This window comes from Botrytis fragariae, assembly GCF_013461495.1.
Source record: "Botrytis fragariae strain BVB16 chromosome Unknown tig00000012, whole genome shotgun sequence".
Classification (NCBI taxonomy): Eukaryota; Fungi; Ascomycota; class Leotiomycetes; order Helotiales; family Sclerotiniaceae; genus Botrytis; species Botrytis fragariae.
The window spans coordinates 2,541,117-2,559,069 of NW_023500989.1; the positions used below are offsets into that span (position 1 = coordinate 2,541,117).

Consider the following 17,953-nt stretch of genomic DNA (forward strand, 5'->3'; position numbering starts at 1 on the left):
GATGATGCGTATTACGAATGGAGGTTTACGACTCGAATTAGGACGCGGAAAGTTTTTCGGAACTTTAATTATTGGCAGCCAAAAGCTCCTCACGGAGAAAACCTAGCGGCCTCATCTATATCCACAACGGTACAGTTTTGCGGCTGCCTATTGTGGGGAACCAACAGTCAAACATTTCCCCTGATTCATGAAGTTTGTTGTTCAACATATATTTTCTGAAAACTCGGTATGCCTCGTTTTAGCGCTTAGTTTTGGGAAATATGCAGCTTGCGTGTCGAGTATCGGATATGCAACGAACATAACCAGAATCCAAAGCTGTGTAGGACAAAAGTCAACCAATTTCTGATTGCATACCTTGTTTATTTCTCGTCTGAATACTTAAACTATCCCTTATAACGGCCTTCTTCAAATTATCCTACCTGCCACATTCGTACTAACCCCTACATTAGATTGCCGTTATCTGGATATCGTATTGTGAATATAAATTTGCTTCCCCGCTTCCATGGAACCATAGACATATGATTGCATGCTCACATGCTTTTCTTTGATATCTCTCCCCAATCTCATTGGCAAGGTGACGAAGTACCCCCGCTTGCATTTATCGTTGGAAAGGGCGATTAGAGTGATTGCATTATTCTTACGAGATCTATGAAACTTTCAAAGACAGTGTAACACCAGGTGACAAGTCAAATCGTAGAGTCTACCCAATGAAGCAATGCACGAACAGGAAGACAATATATTTGGTCATAAGATACCTCCCCAAAATCCCATTCTGATAGTCTTACAAAAATCTCCGATATAGAGATCTTTTTATGAACTTCAGGAAGCTCTATGGTCTAAATATGACCTTTCACAGGAATCTGCATATTTCCTAGTCTCGATCTATTATTTGTGGATCCTCTGATGGTGAGATGTGGACTGACCGTCTTGGTCGACAGAGCTTTGGAATATCGCACTGTCGCACTGTAAATGTCGAAGTCTGTAAACTTGAATCCCAAGCAGTAGAACGGAAATGACATAGTCAGCCTCGCTTCATCCTTCAAAGACATTAATTTCATGAAATTGAATAGTTATGGTGAGCCTCGCTAGTTGAAATCCTCCAAAGTCGAAGACGACTAAGCCAAAAAATCCTTCGTGCTCCATACCACGTGAAACTTGAAAGTCCCGAAGAATGTAAGCATAATCTCAAGATGAATACAGAGTATTCTGTTTTCAACCCTCTGCTAGAGAAGGATACTTTCTGTGCTTCTCCATAGGATCCTGCATGTAAAATTCTGCACCAAATCGAGTGAGAAGTGTTGATGCCCAGTTGATCCGCTGTAATCCTTCGTATACGAAGAGCCCAAATAACCCAATGCAAGGAGCGTTTTGTAGAAAAGCAGGAGTTGATAGCCGAGACCCCCAGTCAGTTACTTCTTCCAGGGGACGGAACGAAGGCAGACTTGGAAACCATAACATGATGGTTTGAACTGGAGAAAAGTAAAAATATTCAAGGCATCGAAATCAATCTTGTGTTTGTTGTAGTCTTACTCTAACCTGAGGTTGATCCTTTTTTGGAATTTGTCATTTGATCAACTGGAGGTTGTAAACCGGGCAATCACCACAGTCTGAGCAGGTAAGAATCCCCTTGAAGAAGCACGTCTATGTTTCGGATTCTCAAATGCATCTTCTTGACCTCCATTCAATTCAAAAAACCTAGACTCAATACATATGCAATTGGAGAACATATCATTGACTTGGTTCCTCAAGAACGAAAATCTTTAGGTCTTCTCTGGGTCTACTGACCCCCACCCTGAATTAGCGAAGTCTGCATCAATATACATCGCAACATTCTAACCTCTGTGCTGGCAAACCAAGATCAAGTTTGAAAAGATAGACAGTACCACCAAAATCATGTATAAAAGGTATTGTATTCGATATTGAGGTCGAAGAACCAAGGATTACCGTGCCAACCCGCCCTCAAATGTTTACGGTTTTCACGAATGCTAGAAACTGTCCTGTACCATTTGTCGGTAGACTATGGGAGAAAACTGAAGAACGGAAAGTCGAGAAACTTTAGACAGCGAACGCCAAGTTCACGATCTACTACTCTCTGAAAGTTCGTTTTGTTCTTTGGACGCGTTCAATAGAATCAATACAAATCGAGAGGACTTCTCGATCATAATCAGACCTGTGAAAGGAAGAGGACGTCCGTAAGAATGACTACACATCCTGAATGATAGATTTTACCGCCCACCTTTCCCAAATTCGACACAAATTAGACAAAAGGACTCCCACAAAACGGCTTCCCACCATCCTGACTTTTGAAACCAAAAAACGAGAAAAAATCAGCACATCTACATTTTCTCAGTGCCCTATCCTGTCCTAGAATTTCACAAAAATTCAAAGGTTCTTATCCAATTTCATACAAAGGAAGAGGATCCGCCTTTCAAGTTTCTGCGGACTTTTCATCCTAACAATCTTAATACATCAAATACCTTTCCTCTCCAACTCTCAGCACGATCGATCTTCCAGCTTTGTTTCGCCCAGATGATTGTTTTAAAATGTCAAGGAAATCTTGATCAAATCCGAAAAATATGAAGCATTATATTATTTCGTGAAGTGACGATGCTGTTGAGCAAGAATGAGAGATTTGGTCTGGTTTAATTGATTAGTAGTGATGCAAGGAGATTCACACCTATGGTACAAACGCCCCAGAAAATTCTTGCTTCTCCATAAAATGTTCAGGAGGTCAAGACAGTGCCCCTATATTATTCCATTCCTTCATGATTTCTTATCCTGCTTCTTCTGTTGTTCTTGGGAGGTTTCGTTTCCTATGTTCCGAGCGTATTCATGTCATGTAACTTCATGTCTCAGTGGATTCAAGGTGAAGACTGAACCAAAAGCTTGAATAATAGCATCAAACCTTACGCCTCAGACCGGCGATATAGTCGTCAGTGTGTCGCAGATGATGAAAGAAATGATCCTTGTATTGAGAGATCAGCGATATCTCACATGCAGAGCTGGTAGCACTGCGGAGCCCAGTCCGCTTCTTTTTATCCATACCACAGCCAACTACCTGCCGACTCGTGAACTACCCACTCCCTTTCCATGATGACAAGAACCTTTTGAAGATTACCTCAGCTTCGAAAGCTATATCTTCCCTTCCTATATCTTTGCTGTAGTTCTGACTTCAGTTGTCAAAGCATATCGTATTGAATAGCTCATACGGAATGATCATAAGATCTTAAGGGCAAGAGGCCTGGCATATATTGCGGGGCAGGCAGCGGACTAAGCTAAGATATGTTGCACCGCCACGCGTGATATGTGGCTGTGCATGGAAAATGCATTCCAGGACGAAAATAAAGAATTGCTGCATAGATTTCCCAGATCCATTCATTAGGTATTTACTTCAAGATTTGTTTTTAGAAAGGCTAATGATTCGCCTATTTCAACTATCTTACCTGGGGAATTTCAATCAAATATGTGAAGTTTCTTTTATGTTTTCACTCTTTCACGTCTCAACTTTCTCAATTCATTTCCTTGGGCACACAATCCATACATTCACAATCTATAACAAATTCTACCTCAGACCTAGTATACAAGCATATAATTATCAAAGTTAAGCTAGAGCTTCAGCATACACCCCTCATCAATCTTTAGACACTCTCTGAATCTCCCTCACAGCGGCGTCAACCCCCTCAACAACCAGGTGCGGTCCCCCACTTGCCAAATCGCCCAACATATCATTCCAACCCCCTTTACTTCTATCCACCCAGCAAGTCATCAAACCCGCGTGTCTTGCACCTACGATATCAAACGGATTCCCACTGACAAGCCACACATCCTCGCAATCCTTTTTCTCAACACCACCTCTCACCTTCCTAACCAAATGTTCATAAACTTTCGGATGGGGCTTATAGTATTCCACATCTTCCACCGTAATGAGCTCTTTGAAAAGATCTTTGAACTTTGAGAGCTCCGGTGAATTATTGACAGACGAAGAGACCATTTCATTTGTCCCATTTGAAAATACATAAGCATTAGTTTCCGAATGTTTCGCCAAGTTTTCGAGTCCGGTCAGAGCGTCTGGAAAGGCGGAGAGAGAATTGTATTTTTTCATTACACTCTCAATATCTGTTTCAGACAGAGCAAGTCTATGTTCGGATATTGCGTGACGAAGCGATGTATTTGTGATTTCTGAGAAGGGTTTATATAGTACTAGAATTACTGTCAGATACCTACATGGTTGTTCATGTTTCTCCATTATTGCATCGTAAAGAAAATTTAAGATGGGGACCTGAACCGGGAAGGGAATGAAACTTACACATGCTGTTCATCCGGAAAGTATATTCTAATTGCTATTTTCACATATCAGACGACTTGCACCTATTGACAAGAAACACTGGATCGCTACATACATATCTCCTCCATAGTGTAGCAACTGATTGCGCCTTCTCATCGCCAAAATGACGGGCCAATTCTTTTGCAATACTTTCGGTAGAGAGCAGAGTACCGTAGAGATCAAAGGCTATGATTGTTTTCTTGTCCGACATGATTGTATGTATACCTAGTAAAATCAGAACTATCCCTCGCATTCAAAAACGTAAAACGACAACTTACCGAGCTTTATAGTAATATTTGGTATCAAATTATTATATATCTATGAGGTTTTGGAAGAATAATATCCGTAAAATTTGCCATTCATTAATGACAAGCTCCAATAAGAGTATCATTGCGGGGTAAGGTTTACTTACCGGTAATCAACACTAAAAAAATTCGCCTGGTGCCGAAAGCCTAGAATTGACGATATCTACTGCGGGATGACCCAATACACTGCACATCATAGCATAGTGGCTCCAGCTCAATACTTGGCAGCACTAAGCATCTCCACCACTGCATCTCACCGTCATGACTTCATCGATGGTGGCGTCCGGGCTTTCGATCAATATAAACATCACCAGATAAACAAAACCACATATTCCAAATTTCACATGGAGTTGCGGAACCCAAAATTACCGAGCCATTACCCCTTCATTTTCCCCTCTAGCTTTACCATCAACATCGGCGATAAACTCCGTGCCTCATGATCGACGCCACCGAAGAACCCAATTTTCGCATCTTTCTCGATTGTATCTCTACACCCTTGATCGAACAATGCACATCTACCTCGAACCCAGATACGTCGAAACGGAAAACGAGGAAAGCTAAAGCGGGGAGGAAAACAGCTATAAAACCTCTATCGAAAGAGATCGATGTAGAAGAAACTAAAATCAACGATGCAGCGGAGCTGGCGGAGTTTATCGAAGTACGATTTCCTTTATACGTGAAAACGGCAACCTTTCTTCAGGAAATGAATATTAATATATATAAACTTAGTACATCGCTCTAGAAATATTCACGCACCTTTCATCCGATCTCCGAACCTTATCATACACAACCTACACTCACGACCTCTCTCTCCAAAGGAAATATCCCTCCCTGTATCCCCTCGATTTCGAAACCTCAACTCTCCTCGCCGATTCTCTCCCCCCTAGCATCTCCGACTCACTGCATACCTACTCCCTGCTTCCTCCCTGTATAGCCCTCTCCTCCTTTCTCCACACCCCCCTCTCCAGCTACTTCTCGCATCTACTTTCCCCGCCTCCAACGCCCCAAGCCCTCCGCGCCGTTACCACCGCCTGCGAGCTCTGCGACCGCGATTGGATCCCCCTCACCTGCCACCATCTCATTCCCAAATTCGTGCATGCGAAAGTCTTAAAACGCGGTTGGCATACCGAGGAAGATTTAAACAATGTAGCGTGGTTATGTAGAGCGTGTCATAGTTTTGTACATCGCGTTGCGGGGCATGAAGAACTGGCTAGGGAGTACTATACGGTTGAGTTACTGGGGGAGAGGGAGGATGTGCAGAAGTTTGTGGATTGGGTGGGGAGGGTGAGATGGAAGAGTAGATGATAAATGTCCGAGGGGGTAATGAATGTGGATATGCAGACGGAGAAGAACGACGCGAATTCTGTTTTGAGGGCCAATACGTAGTAGATATGCATGTATTTAGGCAGGTATGTATGACCATATGCTGTATCCGGGTCCCTTAAACCGGCGATTTTTTAGATTAAAACTTACAGAAAACAGTTATCAGTCTCTTGTAGTCGCGCATTGAATTCCTGTAGTGCGCCAACTGTCTTCCTCGCACGTCTGCTTCTTATGCGTAAGTTCTAAGGTAGGATAAATATGTAGATTCGTCTCATGACTTTGTATGCCTGATCATCTACTTGATCAATGAGACTGTCATTTCTTCAACTCGTGACGTCAATGTGGATAGTCTTTCTAAACAAAAATAACCATCCTATATATCACAAAGTTCTCCGGAGAAGATGTGTCGTTCACGCTGATACATCTTTCTTGCGCAATACTCGCTGACCTCCCCGAAATCATACAATATCATAACGAAAATCATGCTTATCTTGGAATGGTGGAATTGCCACTCATATCTATAATGCACCATTCTCTTGCTAGTCAAGCTATTCGATGTTGTTACAGTCGTCGCAAAGTGCACACGTCGCTAGTTCGATTGAAAGAAAGCAGCAGTAGGTACACTGGTACACTCAACCCAGCAGGAAAATGTATTTGTGTATACATTTTAATCGTTATTAGAAATTTTGTCAAATGAAAATAATAATTCGTTTATATATCAGAGAAAATAATCATCAATATGCTTCTCAGCCTATGCATATATATTACGCCCACCTCCCATTATTTTGCCTCAATATCATGCTGTTTCCTACCTCTCCTTCTCACTCTACTCAAAGCTACCTTTAAAGCATCAGTATGCTTCAAACTTTCACTGACAATACTGTTTCGTGGTCGAAAGCTAGAAATGGCGTTGAATTTCCACGTGAAAATGGTAGCTGGAACAGAGACAAGTGTGGTGACACCAACTAATCATCATGTTAGCTATTGAATTTCTCGGCCTCAGAAACACTCGCAGATAATAGGAAATATCCACCACCCCTTATGTTGCACATTGTCCCCTTTGTGGGAAAATCGGATACGTTCAGCGCGAAGAGAGACGTCAGGAATGAGAGTGGAAGCTGAATTTGAAGGAAAACCATTAGCTTTGCTAGTATTCCCATTTCTCTGATGATTGCCAATCAAGACTTACAAATACAATGGTCATGGTAGTGAATATGAAGATACTGTTGGACTGTCTGGCTGAATCGTATGCCTGTAATCTGCCGAATTCCGCTTGTCGCCGGTCGAGCAGAGTGTTGATCTTTGTTTTATGTCAGCTAAAAACTCAACTTATGTGATCCTTTGTATCCCGTTGACATAGCTCTCTGTTTCATCTGCTTCAGAAAGCATATCATCCAGATCTTTCTTGACATTAGTGGGAGTGTAAGCTTTGAAGTGCATCAGGTCACTGGAAGCAAAGGCCTGCTTCCAAACAATTTCTTGGTCCTCTGCTAAAGATCTGAGCATATGAAGCTCGTCACAGATATCTCGTATCATGTTTAGAAGTTCGGTTTCAGATGAAATAACATGATAGCGATTTAAAGGCATCGGTCCATCCGGCGACTTGGTGTCAGACTTTGTATTGGAAGGTTTTCCTTGCTTTTGCTCTGGTTCCCGAGGGTTTGCTTCCTGGAGACCTTGAAGAAACTCTTGGAAAAGCGAAGATTCTTTTTCAGCCTAATCAAACATATCAGTTTGAAGATCATGTTATTCAATATGAGTACAGTAACAAACCATATCTCTAATTGACTCTCGAAATATCTCAATAGGCCCCTTATAGATTTGATCAGAAACAGGTACAAATCTTTTTATGAAAAGCCCAGATGCAACACCAAGAAGAAGCTCCATCAGGGAATCGGCTGTTCTTGCGCGTTCAAATTGACTTTTAGTCTCGCCGTAAAGTATGTTATCCACTGCATTCTGGAGGCTTTCTGGAGGTTCTCGATCTGCTTTGCTGATTTCTGTGGAAGCTTCACCAAAGTTCTGGGTTGTGGCCGTGATGATTGTTTCTGAAGCAGAGTCAGCCGAATCACACGCTTATTTATACTTGCAATTCGGAATCTGTAACAATACTTCTGTCGATAATCCAAATCCAAAGCTACTTTACCATGAGGATTTTTTTATCGTCTGGTAAGCGTCAGTTTCGAACACCATAGGTTTGCCCACGACTATTTTTGACAGGAATAGTGTACTTTTAGATTGTCCAAACTTCTTTTGCAAGAACTTTGACAGCACCTGATCATTATCTCTCTTCGAAGTATCTTCAATGGCCGGATAGTAATATTGGTCGAGAGTCATCGGCAGATGTTTAATGGTTCTCGAATTACGTTCGTTGATCGACTCATCGAGCATCGTGAGATGTTCAGTAGTTGGTGGTTTATTTACTGTAGGGGGATATGTCCCTGTGTCTAGATATGGCATCTTTTGTGGACAATGGTCAGTATTTTAAGTTCCTGTCTGAGGAGGAGATTGGGAAATAGTGTTGCCACCTACGTAAATTGCCGCGCAATCGTCGGTGTTAACCTCTTTTGGGGTTTGGTCGCCATCAACACCACTGATAGGGTGATTGTGGTGGGTATTCTGGTTGCGATTTAGATGCAAGGATGGTGAGCTCTCAATGCTATCATAATTATGGTTTTTTGTTGCATACCACGAATTGGGGTTTCATGTAGTAACGTTCTGAGCCTGCAGCCAGCTCTGTCCAGCTTTTGTTGAAGTGTTTCATGATAGTCATGTGTTCTCCTTCAGATCTTTTCGAATCCCTCGATAGCCGACTCACCAAGTCCTTGAATTTTTTATCAGACGTTTGAGAAAAGTGGGAGTCACCGTACAACTTACTCTCATCAGATGTAACTGTTAATGATTCATCAGCACTACTACATAATCAGCATCGTGCGAACTCTGAAGGCCTTACCTCATTGACAGGAAGATGAATCCAGCGAAGATCGAATTCATGTGGCTTTCCACTTGAAGTTTCTTCGTTATAAGGTTTTTCATAATAGGATGCGGTCGAATTCACCGGATCTGGAAAAGTTTGCTTGTGAATACCAAAACTGCTCGAAGGGGGCCTGTAGTCCTCCTTTAATACTTTTTTCAGCAGATCTAAACTGCGCTGACTCAAGTCTGATCTGGTTTCTCTCATTATAGAATCTGAGCCAAATTCATAAACCAGATCCTTGACAATTGGGTTGGCGTATGCAATACGTTTTGATTCTGCACCAGAAAGAATATCAACAATGCTCCCCCAATAATTCATGACAGGATTGCTATCTGTGGACTTTGAAAACTTTCACGTATGCTTCTTGTTCGAATTTGAGACATGGTCGAGAGCTGGTGGAGGAGCCCGTAGTAATGTCTTTATGACATCAGATAATAGTCTTTGAAAGTGCATAATAGAAAGAATGAAAGTCCGATAAAATTACATAATCGATACGGATTTTAATTGATACGAGTGCCAGAAGAATTCTTCGAGAGAACGTGAAGTCTCAGGAAAGATGCCGGGTAGAACAGCCTCTATTGCAGATCTCGATGATAGTAGCAAGCACTCGAATGAGAACTTTGAGAACCAGAGTGGAGAAATATTCTATGTAAGCGACGGTTGAACATGGTCCCTCTAAGGGTGTGTAGTTGTGGATACCTAGGTAGAGTCGGCTGGGGCGGGAGCTAGTACTAGCCTGTTAGTCTATCATGACCTCTTTTATATTCAACATCATTTCAACGAATCAATATTTTGAGGTCAGACCTGAAATGAAAATGTCCACAAACTCTATAATTACTATCCTGTACCTATAAAATGATAAGATATTGAAATTTGCATCGTTTAATTATCTTGGTGATTGCCGTTTTGTGGTGTCTCAGCTTTTTCATAGCCTGGTGTCCACGCCACGACTGTATGGGAAGTACCCGCACAAATGAAGAGACGACTGAAGATGGTATGTAGGAAAAGATTTGTATTGTATTTACCATGGAAACAGCACAGAAGACGATCTCTTCATACCCAACCCCACCCCACCAGCCAATCTATGAAAACCCCTATAAATCGCTACCTCTCTCTCCAATCACTATAACATCTATGTATGTATCCCACTCAAACCCCATACAGTAGTGGCAAACCGTACAGCCAGTCGCTTTCACGTTTATTGCGAATATTTATTTGAATAGTCAAATTCTGTACGAGTATAAAATACGCGAATTTTTGTAGGCTGCTGCTATAGACTGGTGCTCGGGGCAAGTGCAGTATCAACTTTAGAATTCATGAAATCATGACTTTAGTCTTCTACTGCAGGCCCCTCACCAATAAACGAATGAATTTACTTACTTACTTCGAACACCTCGCAACAAAACAAGGCAAGCCCCCGAGGCCAATCAATCTCAACAACTCACGATCACCCATCGATTCGAATGAATGTGCATACGTGAGTGCACGCTACGCATAAGGGAATGGCATATAGCTCTCGTAGCTCTAACCTAAAATAGTCACAGACAATATCGATCAAAGTATCAAACCTACTGTAAAGACGTCATAATCACTACCGAGATTGTACTAACAATCACATCTTGTATGAGAAGAGTACAGATGACGTAGCACCTATGTTGTAGGTCCTAATTATCAATATTACGTTAAATCTAGAGAGCTGGCTTTATACAGGAAAAACCAATCCTTGTTCATGAAGACTAGCTTTCTCGCCAAGTGTACTAGAGTAGCCTGATCCCTACAGCCATCCACTTGCGTTCATAAATTTATAAAGATCAATGATTCAACTAAAATTTCACACTTATGAGATGTAGTTTCTTTGGTACAGTATTAATTAAGATTAAATTAAAGAACTACAATTCCTATTCAATACACCCCAGAAATTTTCCCCCTCTTTTCCTCTCAGCGAAGAGATATCAATAGAAGCGAAACGAAGAATCATTATAAGATTTCAGATACTACTTCGAGTTATCAATTGAATCCGTATTGAATTGTTATTGGTGTATGATGATAATTTTAATGTGAAGACTAGAATGCTAGAATGCCGGCTAGCTAGCTAGGTTTTCTTGATTGTGCGAGACAACAGGTATAGAAACTTGAAGATTCGAGAGAGATTATATTGGATTCTGGGTGGTAAATGGAAGTTAGTGAGTGAGACTGTGTGTATTGTTTTTGAGATGATTTAGAGGAAGGGAGAGGAAGGTAAAAACGAGGGTAAGAGAGAATGAGAGGTGGGAAAATGTAATAGGTGAGATAGACCGGGAATGTGTGTAAAAAAGAGCTGAAGTACGAAAAGGAGATGAGGAGATAAAAGGAAATTATTCGGATGGGTAGGATAACTCGAAATTGAGAAATGTGAAAGTGACTGAGATGAGATGGGATAGTGAAGGGCGGGAAAGGAGGGAGAGGATAAGAGAGAGGAAAATAGGAAATGAATGATCTGACAATCAAATAACAAGAAAACCGAGGCGATGTAAAAGAGAAAGAAGTATCAACATACTAAAAAACCAGAAACAAATACCTAAAATCCCAGCTATCTCGAAAATACATATCTAATCCAATTGCTTGCCTATAACCGAGAAAAATAAGCAACACGAAATAGGAAATACGAAATAACCGAGAAAAGAAGTTGCAAAATAGCTGCAAAAAAGGACAAGTCGATAAAGGAAACTAACAACCAGTATTTCAACTCAAAGGGAGTGAGATCTGTGATTGCTGATAATGAGATGACCAACAGGAAACATCAACAAAAAACGAAAACCCCCCGGAGACAACCTCCATTCAACTAAAGAAACCGCAAATAGAGCGTCAAGGCGACATATACGCAGTAGCGGAGGAACATCTCTTCTTGATTACTTTCAATAACTCGTCAACACAATAGAAATAAAATGAAGAATAGGTATCTAATCAGTCTTGTGATCTGAAATTCTGAAAATTGGATGGAATGAAAGATTAAAGACTTATCTAGCGTTTCCAAAAACAAAAATAAAGAAAAAGAAATAGGAGATCGAGATGGAAGATTGAGAAAAGTTCTGGTAGGAAGGGATTGAGAGAGGAAGTGAGGGATTCGAGCATTAATTTACGAGATCTGGATTGTTGGTGGGAGGCAGGGAGTTGAGTATGGTGAGTATGAGAAGGGGAGAGAGGGTTTGGGTTTATTTTGATGTTGGGGAGGATGGGAGATGTTGAAAGGTGTGAGTGAGTGAAATGAAATGAAATGGTGAATAAAGAATGATGAATCTAGATATTAGAATAGATATGAACGTGTTGAGAATGGGGTTTTATAGCAAAACGTACGACTCCGAGAGATACAAAAGAGAGTGATAGCAGCGAAGCAAGTAAGAACAAATGAACAATTGGTCAAAGGAACAAGGTCTCAGGTCCCCCACCCAAATCTGCAGACCTCTTCTTACATATCCATAAATCTACAGCCCCAACCACTATCCTTCCCCGATTCTTCAGTTCTCTTGAGTCAAATGAGATACCCAATATAAACTCAAGTTAAGACTAGAACGAAAATACACTTATTAACAAAGTTAGTAATGTCCTCCTCGACATAATAGCACTACCGTAACCGTGGCTGAGAATATAGATATGAAATAGAAAACATCTTTCATCCAATAACCCTCCGCAAAAAAGTTAGATTCCACATCGGTCTCCATCAAACAAACAAACAAACAAACAAACAAACAGATAGAAATCTTTGTTTCATCTCATCTCATCTTATCCACGGTCTAAAAACCTTTTACCGATACTTGCTTACTCACTTACTTCAATCCAACCAGCCCTACCACATACCGCAAACAATAAGGTCATATCATATCACCAGGACATGGTACGGTAACCACACGACCCCAGTCTCAGTGCCGGTCCGATCTCTGTTATTTCTCCTCTTTCAACCCTAGCCCCAATCCTCAGTAACCCGATCTAACCCCACCTCTCACCCAACGTTAACAGAACAGAAGCAAAACAAACCGCGGCTCAACAATCCTCCATCCTCCATCCTCCATCATCCATCCTTCAAAATTTCCCAGCCTATAAAGTCGACCACCCAACTTGCTTCCAATTTCTTCACCAATAACCAATTTTCATCAGATCGATGAGAGGTGATCCTTTTCGATCCAATTTTCTCGTTTCTTGAGGACAGGAGTGGAAACTTTATGTTCTAATACCTAACTAAACAAACTAAACAACCCAAACGAATCATCTCACAGAGCTCAAGAACCTATATCTATCGTTGATAGAAAATTAGCTATAAAGATGTATATACATATCAACATATACATACATACACACATACCTGATAAAACATAATCAAACCATCTATCGAGACTACCATCTATCAAGACTACCATCTCTCCATCTCTCTGCAGATCAAGCAAATCAAGCGAATCAAGATAATGCAAGTAATACTATACTATATTGTAAAAAGATTCATACTCACACTCTTGAAAATATCCATCCATCCATCCATCCATCCATCCATCCATACCTACCCATCTAAATCAATATAAATATCAATCAACATCAATAAAAAGAAAAAAGAAACCCCCCCCCGCCCCCAACCCTAAAAGAAAAAACCCCCGCACAAATCATTACAAAACAATTACTTCCCAACAACGCAAACTTCCCTCTCCCCCCCCAAAAGAATCCCAGAAACATATCAAGCAAGTATTGAAAAAGCTTTCGAGTAAACCTTTTCCGAATCAATGATTCTCCTCCCCTCACCTCCTCCTCATAATTTCCCTTGACAGTATTTATTCAAGAAAAGAGATAAATCTAGAGATATCATATATACATATATCCGATGAAATCCTCTATAAACAAAGAAAATTCAATATCTACATTTGACTCTATGTATAAATGAATATCTACTCTTAGATATATTCATCCATCCATGCATACATACATACATCCATTCATACATCTATTCATACCTACACAGCTACCCATCTACCCATCTATAAACCTACCCATCTACAAACCTACCCATCTACAAACCTACCCATCTACAAACCTACCCATTTACAAACCTACAAACCTACCCATCTAAAAACCCAAGTACATCCAAAGACCAATCGAAAGCCTCCACCTAAGCGCGCGTCAAACCACCCATCTTCATCCCTGTCTCAGACCCGAGATACGGGGACGGGTCTAGCGTGGGATTGGACGTGGAGTTGGAATCGAATTTGTCGACTGTGCTGAATGCAGTACAGCCACGTTACTGAGGTATCGAGGTATTGTACTGTTTGTTTGTTTGTTGGTTGGTTGGTTTGTTGGTAATTGTGATGACATGATGAAATGAGGAAGGAAGAAGAAGATGTGAAAACGGAATGAAGGGAGAGGAAATAAAGTGTCAAGGAGTGATACTAGACGGAACGAAACGAAATAGAACAAAGCTTTATCTCAATCGCCAACAAGGATTGATATTGTGATCATTTCATTTCAATAATTTCAGTCATCTAACCTCATCCAAGGCAACCCCCCTATACATCTCTAAACCCCTCCACCACCTCCCTCAAAACCTCCCTCGCAACAAGCGGTTGAACCCTCCCCTCCCTATCCCCCCTCATCATCTTTCCTAACAGAAAGTTAATCTTCCCATCCTTCCCCTGCAAAATCTCCTCGACAGTTTTCCTCTCCTCTTCACAGATCCTCCTCGCCAACTCTTCATATTCACTTCTTTCCATTTTCCTCAACCACAAATTTTCACCCTCAATAATCTCCTCTACCGATTTCACCTCTCCCCCCTGTCCATTCTCAAATAAAACCTTCAAAACTTTCTTCGCCGTCTTTCCCGTAATTCTCTCCTCGTTAAGATAATGTATCAAATGACCCATTTGAGAATGTGAAATCACACACTCCCCATAACTCGTAAACCTGAGTGGATTTTCCTCCTCTCCATAATCCGAGATCAACGCACCCAGTTCATGTAAAACCCAATTGCTTGCCCATTTTCCCAGTTTCGTTTGCGGTTCATGAGGATTCAATAATGTCAAAACATCTACTACATTACGAAAATATTCCACTCGTCCTCCCTCATTCAAAGACACTAAATCAATAGCATCTTTTACCGTGATACCGTATTCAGATTCGAGTATTGCCAATTCTTCATCCGGTAAGACGCCGAGCGTAGCACCAAGATGTTGTGTAAGTGCTTCATCGATAATCACAGGGGCTAGATCTGGGTCTGGCATGTATCTATAATCCACCTCTCCTTCTTTCCCTCGAAGTCTTCGTGTCTCTGTACTTCCAATTGCATATCCACGAGTTTCTCCTTCAATAACCCCACCGTCTTCCAGAACCGAAATTTGTCTATCACGTTCGGCAATGATAGCATCTTCAATAGATTTGAAACTACTCAAATTTTTGATCTCTGTTCTTTGCCCAAGTCCTTGAACACCGGCGTATTCAAAACCGGAACTGTCCTCTGTTCTTCTCTTTACAGAAACATTTACGTCTGCTCTCAATCCCCCAGATTGCATACCCAAAACACAAGCATCAACTGAGTTTAACAACATTTGTACCTTGCGGACAAATGCAGCTGCTGTACTTGGATGATGTATCTGTGGCAGAGAAATAATTTCAATCAATGGTAAACCTACACGATTGAAATCCAACAAGTGTATATCCCCAGGTTGTGAGATTGTTTTGGCCGTATCTTGTTCCATTTGTACTTGTTTGATTCCTATCCGAATTTCTTCTCCATCTTCCTTTGCAATTCCATCGTGCGCATATAATGTCATGTATCCATCTTTCGCAAAAGGTTCGTAGTATTGTGTAATTTGATACCCCGCAGGTTGATCCCAATGAAAATAATGTTTGCGATCAAATCGACTCGTTCTTTGAATATTACAATTCAGAGCTAACGCTCCTCGAATAGCAGGTATGAGAGTTTCGCTTTGAAATATGGGCATAGAGCCCGGCAAGGCTACATCGAAATATGCGACATGCGTATTGGGCGTATCGTTAAAGGATGAGGCCGCGTGTGAGAAAAGTTTTCGTTCGGTATTTAATTGTGCGTGTATTTCGATTCCTACTGTCAACTCCCATTCATCAAGACTTTGTAACTTTTCCGAATTTGTATTTCTTCCTATTCCTTCATCTTTTGGCTGTTTCCGCGCTGCTTTGAATGAATTTTGAATGCTGTGATTCGTGGAGGAGGAAGACGCCGATTCTGCATTAGTATGTAATCCGTGTATTGCCCGAGATCTTGAGGCGTAAATGGAAGGTACATGTTTACTACCAATAGCTCTATGACGAAGACAACCCGTCGAATTGAGTTGGCCCCCAAGGAGATATCTGCGAAGAACCAGAGGAGAAAATCGAGTCATCGGACTTGCGGATCCTCTCAAAGAGGTGGTATCTTTCCAATTGGTCTTCTCTTGGGCAAATAATGGTTTGATAGAGAATTCTAGAGAATTCACGGTCGTTGATCATATGGTCAGGCAGAGTTCGGGTTCGGGCTCGGGCTCATGCATGCAATGAGATTTTCTGAATAATTGGGCACCCGATTCGAGGGGTCTCGGGGGAAAAAAGATAGGGATAGGATCACTCGGTGGCTGTGACTCCTCTCTCCGTCTTACTTGTGGATGATGCGTGAAAAATGAATGAACTTCAAATGAGACGGATATTGTTATCGATGAACTTATTATGATATCCCGTAAGGCGTGTGATATTGATTGATATGATAATATGTGTTGGAGAAGTATTGGTTATACAAATATAAGGTGTCGAGTAAGAATGGTGCACGTCTTGATAGAATCTTCCATCTCGTGTCATCGAATCTCCATCATACTCGGCGATGATATTATCTTTTCTTATCAAAAAGATGAAGGAAATCAAGATAAAATATGAGAGAATGTGAGGCTGAGTGAATGTGTATCACAATTATTTTCTATTTGTGAATTGGAAATTGGTACCTACATTGATGATAATTCTCATCACCAATTGATTAATTGATTGATGTCGGTAGCTACCCAATTCAATAATATCGATTGAATTGGGTGTGCGTGTGTGTATGTGTGTATGTGTGTATGTGTGTATGTGTGTATGTGTGTATGTATGTATGTATGTAGGTATGTAGTAGGTATGTGTGTACTTGTTTGTTTTTATTTGCTATGAGATCAAGGGTGATATTTGCTGCAATCTAATGGCCCCTTCACTCTCTTCACCCTCCACCCTCCACCCTTCACCCTTCACCCTTCACCCTTCACCCTTCACCCTTCACCCTTCACACTTCATCCTTCACTCTGTTCACACTATTATAGCTGCATTATATGGTCACATAATTTAGTTTGGTCTAAAGGGAGGTCCCGCAATGCAGCAGTGCAGCAACGCAGCAGACTATTGATCCGACCAATCCCATCATAACCGGATATACATTTGCATAAGTGATAATTTAGTATTTGTTTTGTTTGATGTTACATACTGGGCAGGCAGATTTTGGATTCATCATCGATAAAAGGAGACGACTACCTAGTAGGTGAGAATACCTGATTCAACGCAAACAAAACTAAGATCTTATATGACGCTCCGCTGGCCCTCCGGGGGCCACTGCCGTGGAGGCCGACTAGGATTGTCACGGAGTAGAATAGTGAGATGGTCACGATGGGATGGTTTGCTTTTTCTACTCTTTTGTACTTAATCTAGCTTGGCTTCTATTCCCCGGACTATAAGACAGTCGGGCGGACGAGCTACTGGTCGCTTGATAAATGCCAATATAACATTTCTAGGATACCTGTGTCTATTCTAGGTATATGTCAAAGAAAGCAAACAAAAGCCATCAAAAGATGCTCGTATATCCCAAGTCAAAATGCATTTCACTGACAAACTCTCCTGGACAAGAGCCAAATGTTGTGATCTTCATAATGCATGAAATCCTTCGAATGGCGTACCCTTTCCCTTTCCTTTTCCCATTCCACATCTAGGAAAGCAACATCATCAGCCCATCAAACCAAGTGTGACCAACCACCAATCGTCCATTTA

At 41.2% G+C, this 17,953-nt stretch overlaps 4 protein-coding genes across 4 annotated transcripts; 1 reads left to right on the forward strand and 3 right to left on the reverse strand.

Annotated features, from left to right (window-relative positions):
* Positions 1 to 3,631: 3,631 nt before the first annotated feature.
* Positions 3,632 to 4,577, reverse strand: Bfra_003002 (putative haloacid dehalogenase protein; the record flags this gene model as incomplete). The annotated part of the gene is made up of 3 exons (XM_037333414.1): positions 3,632 to 4,200; positions 4,307 to 4,340; positions 4,401 to 4,577. The coding sequence occupies 3 exons, from the start codon at positions 4,575 to 4,577 to the stop codon at positions 3,632 to 3,634; spliced, it is 780 nt and encodes a 259-aa protein (XP_037195542.1).
* A 488-nt stretch (positions 4,578 to 5,065) lies between these two features.
* Bfra_003003 (uncharacterized protein) lies at positions 5,066 to 5,934 on the forward strand (the record flags this gene model as incomplete). Its single annotated transcript, XM_037333415.1, has 2 exons — positions 5,066 to 5,287; positions 5,359 to 5,934. The coding sequence occupies 2 exons, from the start codon at positions 5,066 to 5,068 to the stop codon at positions 5,932 to 5,934; spliced, it is 798 nt and encodes a 265-aa protein (XP_037195543.1).
* Positions 5,935 to 6,732: 798 nt separating this feature from the next.
* On the reverse strand, positions 6,733 to 9,312 carry Bfra_003004 (putative ankyrin repeat protein; the record flags this gene model as incomplete). The annotated part of the gene is given in 11 exon segments (XM_037333416.1): positions 6,733 to 6,917; positions 6,962 to 7,010; positions 7,142 to 7,252; positions 7,309 to 7,668; positions 7,726 to 8,027; positions 8,039 to 8,089; positions 8,184 to 8,412; positions 8,485 to 8,571; positions 8,642 to 8,867; positions 8,892 to 9,261; positions 9,285 to 9,312. The coding sequence occupies 11 exon segments, from the start codon at positions 9,310 to 9,312 to the stop codon at positions 6,733 to 6,735; spliced, it is 1,998 nt and encodes a 665-aa protein (XP_037195544.1).
* A 5,139-nt stretch (positions 9,313 to 14,451) lies between these two features.
* On the reverse strand, positions 14,452 to 16,299 carry Bfra_003005 (putative pet112 family protein; the record flags this gene model as incomplete). Its single annotated transcript, XM_037333417.1, has 1 exon — positions 14,452 to 16,299. The coding sequence occupies one exon, from the start codon at positions 16,297 to 16,299 to the stop codon at positions 14,452 to 14,454; it is 1,848 nt and encodes a 615-aa protein (XP_037195545.1).
* Positions 16,300 to 17,953: the final 1,654 nt, after the last annotated feature.